This window comes from Choloepus didactylus, chromosome 15 (assembly GCF_015220235.1).
Source record: "Choloepus didactylus isolate mChoDid1 chromosome 15, mChoDid1.pri, whole genome shotgun sequence".
Classification (NCBI taxonomy): domain Eukaryota; kingdom Metazoa; phylum Chordata; class Mammalia; order Pilosa; family Megalonychidae; genus Choloepus; species Choloepus didactylus.
In genome coordinates this window covers 73,404,647-73,421,901 of record NC_051321.1, presented here as the reverse complement: position 1 = coordinate 73,421,901, position 17,255 = coordinate 73,404,647, and the positions used below count along the sequence as shown (strand labels likewise).

The window sequence follows — 17,255 nt, the reverse complement described above, 5'->3', positions numbered from 1 at the left end:
CTCTAAAATTGTCAGTGCTCCTTATCTCCCAACTTCGTTTCAACAACAACTTTCTTCCTCTACTCAGTGCCCTCTGGCTTTTTTTTTTTCAATTGAGATTCTTCACATACCATACAATTATCCAAAGATCCAAAGTGCACAATCAGTTGCCCACGGTACCATTATACAGCTGTGCATCCATCACCACAGTTAATTTTTTTCAATTTTTAGAGCATTTTCATTACTCCAGAAAAGAAATAAAGACAAAAAAAAAGGAAACTCAAATCATCCCATACCCCTAACCTCCCCCCTCCTCCATTATTGACTCATAGTATTGGTATAGTACATTTGTTACTGTTGTTGAAAATGTTAAAATACTACTAACTGTATTATATACTTTGCAATAGGTATATATTTTTCCTATATGCCCCTCTATTATTATCTTCTAGTTACAGTGTCATACATTTGTTCTAGTTCATGAGAGAGATTTCTAATATTTGTACAGTTAATAATGGACATTGTCCACCACAAGATTCACTGTTTTATACATGCCCATCTTTTAACCTCCAAATTTCCTTCTGGTGACATGCGTGAGTCTGAGCTTCCCCTTTCCACCACATTCGTAGACCATTCAACACTGTTAGTTATTCTCACAATGTGCTACCATCACCTCTGTACATTTTCAAACGTTTAAGTTCACCCTAGTTGAACATTCTGCTGATAATAAGCAACCACTCCCCATTCTTTAGCCTGGTAACTTATATTTCATGTCTATGAATTTACATATTATAATTAGTTCATATCAGTGAGACCCTGCAATATTTGTCCTTTTGTGTCTTATTTCACTCAATAGAGTGCCCTGAAGTTTTCTTCATCAACCCATTTTTTTAAAGACGGTTTTGTTCACACACCATACATTCCATCCTGAGTAAACAATTGTTGGTTCCCTGTATAGTCACATATTTATGTATTCACCACCATCACCACTATCTATATAAGGACATCTCCATTTCTTCCACAAAGGTGGAGGAAGAGTCAAAGAAGGTAGAGGGACAAAAGAAACAAAAAAGAAAGAGGGGAAAAAAAAACATGGCAGCTGGGAAGAAACAAAAGGAAAGATAGCATTGAACTAAAGTAAAATAAAGAGTCAGACAAACAACATCACCAATGCCAAGAGTCCCATACCCTTCCCCTATTCCCCACCCCCATATGCATTTAGCTTTGGTATATTGCCTTTGTTGTATTAAAGGAAGCATAATACAATGTTTCTATTAATTAAAGTTTCTAGTTTGCATTGATGTATTTCCCCTCCAATCCCACCCTGTTTTTAACAGCTTGCAATGTTGACATTTATTTGTTCTACCTCATGTAAAAACATTTGTACCTTTTATCACAATCATTGAGCACCCTAGGTTTCACTGAGTTATACAGTCCCAGTCTTTATCTTTCCTCTTTCGTTCTGGTGTCCCACATGCTCCTCACCTTCCTCTTTCAACAATGTTCACAGTCAACTTCATTCAGTGTACTTACATTGCTGTGCTACTATCTCCCAAAATTGTGTTCCAAACCTCTCACTCCTGTCTTTTCCTTTCCCTCTGCAATTCTTCTTTTAGTGTTTCCTGTAGAGCAGGTATCTTGTTCACAAACTCTGTCATTGTCTGTTTGTGAGAGAATATTGTAAGCTCACCCTCATATTTGAAGGACAGTTTTGCCGGATATAGGATTCTTGGTTGGTGGTTTTTCTCTTTCAGTATCTTAAATATATCACCCCACTTCCTTCTTGCCTCCATGGTTTCTATTGAGAAATCCACACATAGTCTTATCAAGCTTCCTTTGTATGCGATGGATCGCTTTTCTCTGGCTGCTTTCAGGATTCTCTTTTTATCTTTGACGTTTGATAAGCTGATTATAAGTGTCTTGGTGCAGGCCTATTCAGATCTATTCTTTTTGGGGTATGCTGCACTTCTTGGAGCCATAATGTTATGGTTTTCATGAGAGATGGGAAATTTTCATTGTTTATTTCCTTTATTATTGCTTCTGCCCCTTTTCCTTCTGGGACACCCATGACGTGTACATTCCTGAATTTCGTTTTGTCCTTAAATTTCCGAAGATGTTGCTCATATTTTTCCATTCTTTTCTCTATATGTTCTTTTGTGTGTAGGCTTTCAGGTGCCTTGTTCTCCAGTTCCTGAGTGTTTTCTTCTGCCTCTTTAGATCTGCTGTTGTATGTCTCCATTGTGTCTTTCATCTCTTGTGTTGTGCCCTTCATTTCCATAGATTCTGCCAGCTGTTTTCTCGAACTTTCAATTTCTACCTTATGTACGCCTGGTATTTTCATTATATGCTTCATGTTTTGCCATATCTTCCCTAAACTTTTTTAATCAATTTAGCATTAGTTGTTTCAATTCCTGTATCTCAGTTGAAGTGTAACTTTGTTCCTTTGACTGGGCCATAGCTTTGTTTTTCTTAGTGTAGGTTGTAGTTTTCTTTTGTCTAGGCATCTGGTTTCCTTACTCCAATCAGGTTTTCCCAGACCAGAACAGGCTCAGGTCTCAGAAGGAGGCAATAGTATCATGTCTCCCTGAGGGTGTGTCATAGAAGATTGATACACCCTGTGATGCCTCAAGCCACTGTGCTTTTCTGCCCAGTAGGCAGCATCTGTCAGCCTGTCACTCCAGACTGGTGTTAAGAAGGTGTGGCCCATGGCTGTTTTCTCCCAGGCTCTGGGGTCTGGTTCTGAATGGAAGGCAAGTAGTAGAGCTTAGCACCAGCTCTTTCCTCTTAGGGAAGATACATCCCCTAGGGAGATATCATTTGCATTTGAATAGTCTCTCTGACTCTGCTGTCTCCACCCTTGTCTGGGTCAGAGTGCTGGGAACTGAAAATGGCTGAGGCTTTCTCCACTGAGCGAAAAAAAGGACAGAAAGCCCCCTTCATGGCCAGTCGTGGCCACTCTTAGTTTCACCCATCGGCCAAAGATAGCACCTCGTCCTCTGGGCTCCCCCTCCCTCCCTCAGAGATCCTCTGGCTCTTCAAGATCGGTCATCACCAAAAGCTTTGTCTGCTTGTTGGGGATTCGTAGTTTGTATCAAGCAGTCAATATTTGTTAATTAAAACCTCAGTTGGAGCTGGGCTGAGGTATATTCACTTGTTCAGAGAGTGCTGCTGTCTATCACAGTGAGGCTTTGCAGTTTGGGCTACTGTAGGGGGAGGGGGCTCTCGGCTTGGGTCTGTAGTTTTTACTTACAGATTTTATGCTGCAGTCTTGGGCATTGCTCCCAGTCCAGGTTGGTGTATGATATGTGGACAGTCACATTTATCCCCTACCAGTTATTACAGATTATTTACTAATTATTCCTGGTTGTTTATTAGTTGTTCCAGAGGGCCTAACTAGCTTCCACTCCTCTCTATGCCTCCATCTTCTCCCCCGCTGGCTTTTTTGATGCCCAACAATGATCCAACTGTTTTCAAAATCCTTCCAGCCCCCTTTTCCAGCAGTGAAAACACAGGCATCAAATTTTTTAAGGCTTCTAGGCTCAACCAAGATTTATAATTACATCCTCTCCATATCCCCAGGTCCTTTTGAATGTCTCAAGTGATGGGAGCCCACTTACTGGGAAACAACTCATTTCAATTTTGAAAGAGCTCCTATTTTTATAACATTCTTCCATTGGGGAGATTTGATTTTGGTTCCGTTAAATCCCATACATCATTCCTCATTTGCCCTCTGGGTCACGTGCAATCAGTTGAATCCATTTTCCAGTTGAGAGCTAAAACACTTCTGAAGAGAGCCTGATTCTTCTATACCTTAGGTGAGATACCATCCCAACATCATCACCTGTCATTTCAGGTACCATTCTGTGGCCTGTTTCTTTTGGGCCTCTGTTCTCTGAATGGGTCCTAACAGGTACTAGTGGATCAACACTAACCTATGCTGAGATTCCCACTAATCAATCAGGATTCAGTGTTACCTTTTCTGGGAAGCCTTCCCTGAGGCTCCTCAGTACCAGGCAATTAGCTTCTTTCTTGGTGTTCTCAAATCACCTTGTATACCAGTTTGCTATAACATTTACCACAGTGCATCTAGCTATTGATCTACATTTTCTATCCCCTGCTATATTCTGAATCTCTCTTTGACCAGGGACTGTGTCTTCACATTATCTCATATCCTCCATTCCTGGCTTGGAATAGAAGATTCATTTTTATTGGTTGTTTGACTTATTTAAGAAACCAAAGTTAGAATTCTATCTACCATGGCTAGTCAGGGAAGGACATGTCTTAATTCAGGGAGATTTTTGATGGTCCTCATGTCCGACCCTTTGGGTGAAACTCTGGATGACAAATTAAAGTATACAGGACAAAGTGAGAGACTTGTGGGAACTGTAGAGTGCAGCAGAGCAGTCCACTGAGAATTCCACTCAGCATTCCACTCAGTATCCAACCTAGATACTTCTGGATGTTCTAATACAAAGAATGGCCTGCAGCCCTTGTATAAAATTATACCTGATTCCTCCAAGACCCCACCCCATTAATGAGGCTTAACATTAGCTGTTGTTTTTCCTCTAATTGAGTGGTGATTGAGCCATCAGACTTGTTTATTTACCTTTCTAAGATGAGGGTTGGATGCTGCTACCACCAAGGAATGATTGTTTCCCAAGAACATAGGGAAACAAAATTTATCTCTTCTCTCCCAAGGAACATATTTTCTAAGAGGAACTTTGGCCAGCTTGCTTTATCACTCATGCTCACTGATACTATGTGCATGTAGTCCTGGTTATCTTTTTCTTTTTTTTTAATTTTATTTTGAAATAAATTCAAACTTACAGGAACAGTTGCAAAAACAATACAAAACCCATACACAGAACTGCAGCATACCCCGACCTCCCCTCCCCTAATACCCTGATCCACCAACTTTAACATCCTGTCATACCACCATTTCTTTCTTTCACTCCTTCCCTCCCTCCCTATCTGTCATCCATCATCTATTGCTCTGTCTGCTGAACATATGAGAGCAAGCTGCACACATCCTTGAACAAACAATATAATTCACATATACAATTCCTGGTTATCTTTTAAACCCTGAATGCATTGGGAAAAGGTCTCAGATCTTCCTGAGATAACACTTCTTCTCCAACCAATAAACAGGTTAAGTGAATTTTAACCTGGCTCTGTCTGTATCTTCAGGGCAAATTTATTAAGATCCTCTTGCAGCTAAAATACATTCTTCTAGGGCTGCAAAGAGTTCACTCTGTTCTTTTTTTTTTTTTCCAAACCTCTTCTGTATGGATGCTTTTGATCAGATAACCGTACCAGGTTATGGATATTTCTAGCATTATTATGGATTCTTCAAGGACAAAAAAAAATCAGAAGGTGCTCTCACCCTGATCTGTGACCATTTCTTATCAGCAGCTGAATTTTTATTTTAGCATTTTTGACCTAGTACAGTGTTTAAAAGATGGTCTGTTGTTTACAACACCTCAGTACCTCCCAACAACCCAGCCATTGAGACGCTATTCTGAGTTAGATTGCTTCTTTCAAGATCAGATATGACAGTCCCTATAGTAATCTAGTATGTTCATTGAAGACAACTTTGTAGGATGTCCTCGTGTGTTACTTGTCATTTGGTGCATCCCCAAATCAAAATTCTCATACATAAATAAATGCAGTGAGGGCATTTGCCCATCTTAGGTGGGAGTGGGGTCCTACTGGGAAGGTCACAGTAGATATCCTAAAAGCTGAATCTCAGGTCTGTGAACCTCATAACAGAGACTGCTGACCCACTCTCTGTGTTCTAGACATTTAAATGGGAAGTGCTAGAATAGAAAAATTTCAGAGGGATAAATACTAAAAACTAAATAGAGGTCACCCTTTGATGCTTGAAATAGATCATTGCAAAGGTAAAAAGCACTTGTCAATAAACTTTTAGAGTTTGAACCCATTCATATTTCCAATCTTAGATTGACAGTATTATCTAGGGAAGAGAGCCCCATCACAAGGATAACTAGGTATGGCTGGGGCGGTATCCTAATTATATGTGGTCAATGTTGTAGAAACAACAATGACCTCCTTCAAAGCGAGGTACAGAGTCACTGTCAGAGATACAGTCTTGGACAGTGGATGTCACCCAGCACGTGGGAGCATGTTTATTATACTGTAAGCTTCTTAGATCTGGCTGATTCCTTTGTAATTCTTAAGGTGGTCAGTGTGGCTCTGCCAACCCACTGGAGCGGAGGCCTCTGTAGAAGCATCTTCCTTTTCCACCAATCATTACCAGGCAAGAGAGGTGAATATAGTCTGAGAATAATTCATGACGTGTTTATTAAGATGCTTCTGAGCTCAAGGCTCCCATCCAAGGATGTCACAGTTGGGAGGTGGAGGTGGGGGTGTGGGGAGACAAACACAAATACTGTAGGATGATTAGTGCAAATACAGTTGTCAAGGCAAAGAGAGAGAGGGTTGTTGCTTAGTATTGAAATCATGTATTCCACATGTGGGCATTTGGTAGTCAATCTGCTCTGAAGTGACATGCTGCTGAATCTTTAAAGGGCTTCAGCCGAAGAGAACAAAATCTGATTGGGCAAATTGCTAAAATATTTAAAGTGCAGCCTGTTAAAGCTTTTACTGTGAAGAGCATCACGTCAGAAGTTGTAGCCAGGAAGAGCAAGTAATTGGCTTTCCATCCTCATGCCAGTCAGTCAGCATGAGGCTCTGTTCTATTCCTTCCTCTCCATTGCCAAAGCTAATAGCGACCCTTTGGGGTGGGGGCGGGAGGCAGGTGTGTGCAAATGCACGTGCCGGGGAGATTGGATGGCTGACAAAATGAGGAGGAGGAGTGAGGTATCCATAAAAAGGGCATCTGAAACCACAGCATGATGTGAAATCCACTTTAGGAAAAGGGGAACAGGAGAAAGGCAGAATTCTTACCTGGCAGAGGTCACCTGCACTTCCAGGTGGGTGGCGATGTGAAGCAGTTGTCTTTCAAAGAATGGGTTCTGCAAGCAAAGGGAAGGCCTTCGGTGACAATCACTTCCTCTCCATCTTTCAGCTCCTCTGAAACATAACTCTGGGACACTTTCCATTTATAATTTAGCACATTCTCCACTTAGACTTTCCTATCCTTTTCTCCCCAGGCACGACCCCTTGTTAATTCCTGGCAATGATCAGATTGACAACATGGACTCCAACGTGAAGAAGTACGACTCCACCGGGATGTTTCACTGGTGTGCGCCCAAGGAGATAGAGAAAGTCATCCTGGTGAGTGACGGTCCGCGGGACCGATGCCAGCCCCTCCTGTCCCAACCTACAGCTGCCAGGAGTGAGGTTTTCCTAACTGGATAGGAGGATGATAGAGACCCTGGTCTTAATTATTTTTGATAAATGAAATGAGTATCATATATTGGAGGAGCTAGAACTCTGACTAGAAACTGAGTGGAGAGTCGAGTTTTCAATTTCTGAGTATCTCTTCAGGCATCATAATAAATGTCACATGCTATGCTGACGGCACCTTGGGAGGCAGAGTGGACCACAGTTTGCGTGGATGTGGCTTTGGGGCTGAGCCCACCTGCACCATGCCTGGCTATGGACAAGTCACTTAACCTCTCTGTGCTTGAGTTTTCTTATCTATAAAAAAGATAAGATGAGAATGGTTCCTAACTCATAGGGTTGCAGTGAGATTAAAAGAGGTAATACTTTTAAAGGGCTCAGAACAGAACCTGACATACGATTCAATAAAGTAGTTACCCATTATTTTCGTTAAATGCCATGAAGAAATCAGAATGCTGCTGTTTACGAAGGTCTTGTTTATGGCAAGACCTTGTATCCTTATATACAATAGATCCTGAAAGCATAAACCAAGCTTCACATATTTTTGACCCTTCTTAGCATACATTGTAGGCAGACAAAGTGCATTTGCCGATGATGACAATGATGAACCACGGGGAGGCCGGGGCTCAGAGCCGCATTTCTTGGTTGGCTCACGAACATCAGTAGCAGCTGTGGCTTCTCCCAGTCTGTCCCAGGAATGTCGGCAGAGATAACCATCCCGTGCTACTCCTTAGTCCTATTAAAAGCTTTAGGTTTTAATGCCTCCATCGGCTTTCCTACAGTTTATTGTCTTGCTAATCCATGAAAAACGGATTAATAATCAGGAAGATCAGACAGAAGGGTCTGTTCTCCCTTGTGCCTCTAATCCCTGGATTGCTATGGTCTGTTCCTTTCTGTCTGCCAAAAAAATCCTATCATCTCTGAAGTCATGGCCATTATTCCAGGTCCTCAGAATAGCTTTTCATCCTAATGCACTAGATTTATCCCTGTGTTTTGAGAGAGAGAGAGAAAGAGAAAGAGAGGTCATGTGTGCACGCTTGTGCAAGCACGCGTAGGCATGCATTTGTGCATTTTCTCAATTTAATTATAAACATGCACTAAGAGCCCAAATAGCACGGTGCTGGATGCTGTCTTGAAGGTATGACAGTTGCAGGCAAAGCGTAGAAAGCCATAACTCTCAGGAAACACCCATTGTCAACTTACCAGGAGTGCAAATGGTTCTATGCACAAAGCTGCTCCATGAGCTTATATCTTGACCCTGTAACCCCCACACTTTTGTTCTCATGATCTTAACTGAGCCTGGTGTTAACCCTCTGTGGTGGATCCTAGGCTGGGTGCTCTGTCTGGGATCCAGAGTTTCAACTGCTTTCCTAGATATTCCCGAGGATTGCATGCAAACTGGCATTCAGCCAGCATCCCCTACCAGCCGTGGGAGAGTTTAGGGAGGTGACTTATTGCCTCTCTCATCTGAAAAAAACATCCTTTAACAAATATTTATAATGAGCCAACTATATCAGGCAGTGTTGAAAATTTGACAGCTGCTCTCACCGGCAAGGCAGGTGAGTAAATAATAACATTTCAGATATTGGTTAAGTGGTATGAGAAAAATAAAGCAGGATGGTGGGCTAGAAAGGGGCTGGGAGGTGCTGTTTAGACAGAGTGGTCCAAGAAGACCTCTCTAACATTTGAGCAGAAAAGAGAACAGTAGGAAGGGTCAAGCTACAAGAAGCTTTGGGTTTGCGTGTACCCAGTGGGTGTTGGATACTAGCTGCTTTGAGGGGTTAGAAAATTTAAGAGATGGCCCCAATATCAACGAAAAAACAATCTAACTGGAGAGAAGATATAAAATGTAACCACAAAACAATATATTTAAATGTTAAATGATACAAGGAACAAAGTACTAGTCAAATCCAAGGGAGAAGGAGTGATGTGTTCTAGTGGTTCGAGAAGTCCTATTGGATACAAAAGGTTGTGCTTTGAAAGGGGTTAAACCAGTAAGGCTCAGCTTGGGTTGGACCTTGAAGGGTTCATAGGAATCACAAGATGTACAACTGAGTAGTTTCTCTAGTGGTCTTACACCTGGCAGAATCAGACTCTCCAGGGATGAGGCCCAAAATTCAGTATCTTTTCCAGGCTCTCCAGATGTTCCCAGATTTGTGCTCCTGGGATCAGCATCTGTGCCTCGGCCATTCTAACATCTCTTCTTGACTTTCCCATTCTAGATTTCCCAGCTTCCACTCTGGATGGAGTTTGTAACCCTCTGGTTGGTTGGGGAAGCTAGCCTCCCAGCTGACTTGGCCAATTAAAAATAATTAGGGGACCCATCACAGCACATTACAGACTGGATGCCTCTTTGCTGGTGATACCTGGATACACACACACACACACACACACACACTCACTCACTCTTCCATGCAGCCAAGATAACTAACTCCAGGTCTTCTCCAAGAGGTGGTGATGTATGTTATGAGTTCCCCAGTGTAGCCTCACTTGGTCACTATTTACAAGGCATTCCTTACAGCCTGCATATCAGGTTTCCCTGTACTGTTGCAGAGGGACACCAATAATGGTGACAGCCCCTGCTTTATTCTAACGATCAGGGAGTGAAAGCCAGCTTCCTCCTCTCCTTAGGGGTTACTGTGATAACCCTGACATTGTCATGAGTTGCAATATTGGCATTTGAACAATCAATATACCAGTCAATTGTAGGGATGAAATCAAGCAGAATTTGATATGTGCTCTGGAAATTAACATGCCTCCCCCAAAGCACTGTGAGCCACTGGGGCCATCCAGGCTGGACGGGGAAGGAAGGCATGAGGGAAGCCATTGGACCAGAAGGAGAGGCAGAGAATGGCTCACCCTGGCCTCCTTGTATTTCTATGCTCTTTACTATCACAGAGAGCGAAAGGGCCATAGCGGCTAGCCATTTACACTTCCTAAGAAGCTGGAGTCCTCTGCTAACTGATTATTTGGGGGTGTTCCTCTGACTGGTTTGCACAATATACAACCCTCCAGGCATGTTCCTGGATACCCCAAGGAAGTATTAGCTTAGGACAGGGGTCGGCAAGCTTTTTCCATAAATGGTCAGGCAATAAATAATTTAGACTCTGCAGGCTACACGGTCTCTCACACACCTAATCAACTCTGTGGTCATAGCAAGAAAACAGCTGTGGGCAGTCCCTAAATGAATGAGCATGGCTGTGTTCCAATAAAACTTTATTGGAATTTGAGTTTCATGTAATTTTTGCATGCTATGAAATATTATTCTTTTTTTTAGTTTTCTCAACCGTTAATGTATATATATCACTTTTAGATCACCAGCCATACAAAAACTGGTGGCAGACCAGATCTGTCCTGGGGCCCGTAGTTTGCTACCCCCCTGGCTTAGGATATCAAGCTCTTTCCACTGGCACATTGATGAATGGATGCACATCTTTCTCCACATCCAATGATAGAGAAGAGCACTGGACCCTCTCACTGATGAATCTAGAACTCAGTTCAGTTTCTCAAATTGACACCAACATAGGGATCTGACCATTTTATAATCTTCCCAGCAAGAAAGGTAGGAAAGGCAGCTCATTTCCTCAGTTTCCTAGAAACCAAGGCTTTCTTTTCCAAGTAACATAAATACTCCTATTCCCTTCTCTTTTCACCACTTGAAAATTGCACCCTCATATCTTTTTCAAATATTCTGTCAAAGAAGGCAGGGTCGTATGTGGATATATGTTTTCATATATTTATTACATCAATATTGTATATACACATACACTCAATATTATAGATATGTATGGTATGTATATAATATTGTTGAAATAAAAATAATAGCACATTAATAGCCTATCGTAAGCATTTGGCAAATGTTCGCAAGGTGCTTTACACCGAGGATTTCTTTACCCCTTACAACAACCCTAGGAGGGCGTCTTGCCCATGCTCCTGTACCTCTCCTTGTTGCAGACCCGAAGCGAGGCCGCCATGACCGTCCTGAGTGGCCACGTTGTGGTCTGCATCTTCGGCGATGTCAGCTCAGCTCTGATTGGCCTCCGGAACCTGGTGATGCCCCTCCGTGCCAGCAATTTCCACTACCATGAGCTCAAGCACATCGTCTTTGTGGGCTCCATTGAGTACCTCAAGCGGGAGTGGGAGACACTTCATAACTTCCCCAAAGTGTCCATTTTGCCGGTAAGTCCAAGGCCATGGCATTATTGATGCTTTTTTTCTTTTTCCTTTCATTCATAAAAGAAAATCCCAAACGGATAGGGTAGTTGTGGCTTTGATCATGCTTCATCCGGTTGTGGGCCTGAGGACTCAGCCCTTCCCCGATGCTCCATCTAGGAAAATCCAAACCCTGGGAGACCTTATTAAAAGAGATTTTCAGCCAAGTCCACCCCTGATGAAGGAGTGAAGTTTAGCTGGTATCAGATGTATTAACCATGTCAGCATTTAAACACTCCCTCCCTCGCTAACACAAAACCTAGTTTCTGAGGTATTATAAGGTTTATAGCAAAATTTACTCATGGACTGATTTCTAGCATTTTACTTATGGCATTATCAATGCTTGTAGAAATCTTGATCTGCAGTACTTTCTATTTTTAATGAAATATAAATAACAGCACTCTTTATTTATATCTGCTGTATACTTGGCCAACCCTCCCATTCATTTAGAAACCTAGCAATGTTTTCATGGGTCTGTGTGTGTGTGTGTGTGTGTGTGCATGTGATACTCTTGGTTACAAAACTCTAGGATCCAAATCTAAAAGGAACAGTTTGGTGCTCCATAATTCAGTGTGAGGATATGGGATTGATGATCATGTAACTACCTCTAATCATCGATGAATGTGTTTTTCATAAACTTCCTGAAAATTGCGGAGTTCTGTGCCTTTCAACATTTGATGTAGTTCTCCATGTCACAAATCCATGCAAATAGCATCTTATCCTCCAAAGATGTTTCTTGGAAGTTCACTTCTGTAGAACTAATGCATATGGATTGGATGCTAAATTTAGAGGTCTGTTTGTTTCCTTATGGAACTGAAATCCATTATTTCTTCCATAGCTTCTAGAATCCCAAAAATGGGAAAAAAATGAGTCAAGTAATACAATTCATTAAAGATAATATACAAATCTGTCCACAAATAATACCCTTTAGTAGGCATCATTTGCCTTTACATAATGCATGGCACAATAGGTACTCAATAAGCACTTCAAGAAGCAAAAAAAATATCGGACAGGTCTCTTTTGGATGTCAAGACAAAACCCACTGATTTAGTGAACACATATGTTTAAAAATAGTCACCTACATACAAATAAATAGTCATATACATGGAAGGGCATAAACAGATATATTCCTTGCTAATTCCAGAACTATAGTGGATTTGATTATATATTCCGATGATTGTCTATGCACATATGCTCTTTCACATGGTCACTAGTGAACACATTTTGGACTCGGCTCTAAAAGTATCTTTATAAAGAGCCTATTGTTTTTCTGGGCTGCATGAGTCTGTGTGTGTGTGTGTGTGATGTTTTGGGGGTGTGAGTTGTGTATTTCCTTCTGTGTGCCCTTGTACACATCCACTCACCTTCATATAGATGAATGAGCTGTCATATTTGCAGGTGCTTTTCAAAACTTCCAAAATTTGGCATACTCAAGCACAACATATTTGTACAAAATTGACCTTTCCTATGTCTTCACATATTTCATTGTTTAAACAGTACCCCACATGTAGGGCCAGCCTAGGAAAACACAAGATGTTGCCATGTATGTCATTTGTATTTCTTGTGCTTTGAAATCGTGTGTATACAACTGTGCAGGCATTGTCTTATATCACAATTACTGCTCAATTCCCTACAAGGTGGAAATTAAAAGAATATGGATGTAGGCAATTGAGGCTTCTGTGCTGGCAAAATGATTCAGGCAGTGGTCAGACTTCTTTTGTCTAAAGAGATCGAAGGAGAAGAGGGCATTGTTCTCTCCAAAGATACTGCTTCAGGATCCAGAAGCTTCTCGGCACCTGTACCACTACATGCCCCTTCCTCCATAATATCTACAGTCTATTAGAGGCTAAGAATAGAATCATGACTGACTCTGAGTCATAAAAGATGGTTAGTGGTCTCGATCTCTGCAGCCAAGTCCCCTCCTGCCAATGCCACCTCTTCAGAAAGAGGAATGAGAGGAAGGCATCCAGAAACATGCAGCAGCTGGGAAACCCTCTCCTTGCACGGTCATTGAGTCGAAGGCAACTCCATACAGGCAAAGTAGGGGCTGAGTTCAGGCTGGAGGACCAAGGAGGCTGGAGGCTGGACATGAACCCCCAAATGATGCTGCCTGGCATGTGGGACCTCTGATATTAGCTGGCTCAGTTAGCTCTGCTGTGCCCCTCCTGAGGACACAGAGGCCTTGCCCCTCTCCTCCAACACTGACCTTCCCGTTTTACCTCTAGTGGCACTCCCGGGCTCCCTGTCATCACCTCCTAGATCTGGGTTTTTTCCACTGTCTTTTGTTGCTATAGCATTTTAAAATAATTTGTTTACTGGCTTATTTATTTTTAATTATACATGTTATATACAAATACTTTCTTGTTATAAAATATTCAAACAATACAGAAGTATATAAAGTCAAAAGCAAAATTCTCCCTTCACCCCCCAATCTATTCCCCTCCCCAGAGGTAATTACTGTTATTAGTTTAGTGTGTATTTTTCCTGAGCTTTCTCTCTGAATTTACATACACTTATAAATATATTCATAAATACATGGTTTTGTTTTGTGATTTTATTTTTTTTTTACATAAACAAAATCGTACATTGTTCTAGAACTTTTTTCCCTTACCCCTCTATCCTTCCCCATGGAGGCTTACTGAGCGCTAGCTCAGCCTCTTTACCTGCTGCAAAACTTTACCTGGTCCATTGAATGTGACCGTGAACTTAGCCATTCCTCTGTTGTTAAACAATTAGGCGATTTCCTTTTTTTCTCCTGTTGGAAATATGCAATGAAATTATGTGGCCTGAAGCTTAACTCCATTTCATCCTCCCTCTGCAAGAGTTGCATAAATTCCACTCCCTCTCCCCACCCAACCCCAACCCCAGCCCTCCACCCCCTCACCCCACCCCTCCCTCCCTCCCACTCCCCTACTCCACCCCCTCCCTCCCTCCCACCCGGTCTTCCAAACTGAGCAGAGCTTCCAGCCCCACCCCGTCGCCCCTGGCTATTTCCCGCTGGTTGCACTGGAAATGCCAGCTAGAACTGCTGTCTTTTGCTGGAGACAGAAGTGACCTGCGATTAAATAAACAGGCATTTGAAACCCACCCCTCATTACATCCTGAAAGCCAGAGGTTGCCACAGGATAGTTACTTAAATCAAGACAATTTCTGGGCAGAAAGAAGATGTAGAACCCTGGCATTATTCCTCTCCCCCGCTTGTTAGTAGTAGCTTGATCGAGTATTGAGAGCAAGCCTAAAATGCTGCCGTCAGCTCCGGCTACCCTTTAGATTAGCACACCGCTCCTATTCCCCGGACGCAGTTGGGCCAGCTTAATGTCAAGGTATAAAAAAGACACTTGTTAAAGAATTTCCCAAAGCTCTGGCTCCATCTTTAATTTGTTTTTGTTTTTATTAATTTATTTTTTTGCCTCTTTCCCTCTCCGCCCTCGGTCTCACATTTGCCGTTTTGTGTTTTTTTTTTTTCTTTTCTCTTTCCTCTTTCCTTTATGCCAAAGGGTACGCCATTAAGTCGGGCTGATTTAAGGGCCGTCAACATCAACCTCTGTGACATGTGCGTTATCCTGTCAGCCAATCAGAATAATATTGATGATACTTCGCTGCAGGACAAGGAGTGCATCTTGGCATCACTCAACATCAAATCTATGCAGTTTGATGACAGCATCGGGGTCTTGCAGGCTAATTCCCAAGGTAAGGACAGCCTGTAATACTTCTCTGCTCTGCCTACGGGGGACAGGGGCTGGCAAGAGGGATATCCTTCACTCCGTAACTCAAAGAGGCTCACATCAACTGGCTTTTAAAGGGGCATTTGCTGCCTCTTTTTGGCTATCCTGGGAAGCAGGCTCAAGACCTGAAAGCCCACCTGCAGAAGCAGGCTGCCTTCCCAGAGAGTAAACAAGCCTTTAAATTGCCACCCTGTCAGCCTTCCCAAACAGTGGCTTTATGACCAGGGTCACCAGCTAAATGTCAGGGCACTAAAAAGATGCTGGCTGAACAATTCCCAATGTTTGTTGCCAGTATATATTTTTGCCATTGAGCTGGGATGGAGTGTTGGGCTTTGCCATTGTTATAGCTGCATTTAAGACTGTGCTGATGGAGGGAATGGTGAGCTCTGGAGAATGGAGACTCCAAGCACTAAAAGTCATTTAGCAAGAGGTGACACCTGTCAGCCCACACATTCTCCTGTGGGAAGCACAGCAGCAGTAAGTGATGCACATCTGTCTTCTATTCTCTGCTTTCAATCTTTCCTGTCAGTTGCTCTGGGATCCTGGGTAGGACAAGAAAAGACATGGTCTAGGAGTCTCTAAAAGGTAGTCCAGTAAAAAAAAAAAAACAAAAAAAACAAAACCGTAAAGAAAGACCTCAGCAATCAGGGATTTGGCAGAATAGAATGTAAAGCATTTTCCTCCAAATAACACCTCTGTGTAGGCTTGCCATGAACTGAAGGGCCATTGTCATGGGTGACCTACTGGATGGGGTGGCATTGGGTGCTTGATGGGTGCCTGAATCCCATCACTCTAGGATCCAAGGTTGAGGAAGCCTCACCCATGAGAACTCTAGAGATTGAGGGACGCAGCACCACCTTATTGGCCATTGTTGACACTCCCTCCACCCAAGGCAGGCTCCTGTGGAAGCTCAGTCCTATCATGCAGCCTTGAGCCATGTGCTACATCATCTGTCGTCAATACTCAGCATCAGCACCACCCCATTCTAACGTCGATGCAACATTGCAATATAGCTAGGGACAGTAATTCTAGAATTCTCTTTCCTGTATGGTTCTGGGTTGGAGTCTGCCAACCAGAGAGAGGCACTGGGGTAAGATTTGGAAAGTGGAATTGAAAAAGCCCTTGATTCTTCGCAGTCAGTTGTAGCTGTAAGCAGGCGTGAGGTTCAAAGTAGCTATCAGGTGAGCTCTTTGAGAACCAACTGCTTTGCTGCTGAGGTCTCAGAGAGTGGGTGGGGCATCCCAGAGGGTCTTGAGATTGACAGCAGCTTCTGGGAAAGCTGGTGAGAACCTTCCAGTCTGCTGCCACAAGTGAGATGGTTAACAGTGGCCTCCCTGAATCGCCCCTCCAGCCTTTCCAATGCTTGTGTCAACTTCAAAGTTTCTCCATACTTGGAATAGAGTGGTTTCTGTTCTGACATAACCCTGACTGATACAACCTGAAGCCTAATTTTGAATTCTCCACTGCACTATCTCCCCTAACCCAAATCTGAATCTTGGGATCCACATGTTCAGCTGTGCCCTCAGGAGAGGGCAACATGGCAAGACCCTAAGAGAGGCCCTGAGCTCCTTATCTACCCAGCTGCATACCTAGGACGCAAGGCTTGCCTCCTACGCAGTCTGCCCAGGGAGTGGAGGTGAACAGAGAGGTTAGAAGACAATAAGCTGACCTTTTAGGAAGTGCAAGAGGCAAGCTGGCACAGGGTTCCTGCCTGTAAGTCCTGATCATCAGTGTATAAGCCCCCACCCTAAACCCTCAGCATGGGCATCACCTGGGAGTTTGTTAGAAATGCAGAGACTCATGGCCCACCCCAGACCTACTGGGTAAACTTGCATTTTTTTTTTACAAGATACCCAGGTGACTCACAAGATCTCCAGGTGATTCACCTGCACTGCTTTAAAACAATAAATCTTCGGACCAACCAAACCTGGTCCAATGATCATTCTGGCCATCCTATTAGATGCTGCTCCTCTCCTGGAGAGGAATTTAGCAAGGGGAGTGGAGAGAAGGGAAAGC

At 42.8% G+C, this 17,255-nt stretch overlaps 1 protein-coding gene across 37 annotated transcripts in view; it reads left to right on the top strand.

The window, feature by feature from the left end:
- The window catches only part of KCNMA1 (potassium calcium-activated channel subfamily M alpha 1), a 769,155-nt gene that overhangs the window by 684,669 nt on the left and 67,231 nt on the right, over window positions 1-17,255 (top strand). For all 37 annotated transcript variants that reach the window (XM_037803851.1, XM_037803850.1, XM_037803849.1 and 34 more), the window contains 3 exons: window positions 7,110-7,233; window positions 11,257-11,481; window positions 15,012-15,204. In XM_037803851.1, the coding sequence (XP_037659779.1) occupies window positions 7,110-7,233; window positions 11,257-11,481; window positions 15,012-15,204 (542 nt within the window). The remainder of the gene's footprint in view (window positions 1-7,109; window positions 7,234-11,256; window positions 11,482-15,011; window positions 15,205-17,255) is intronic.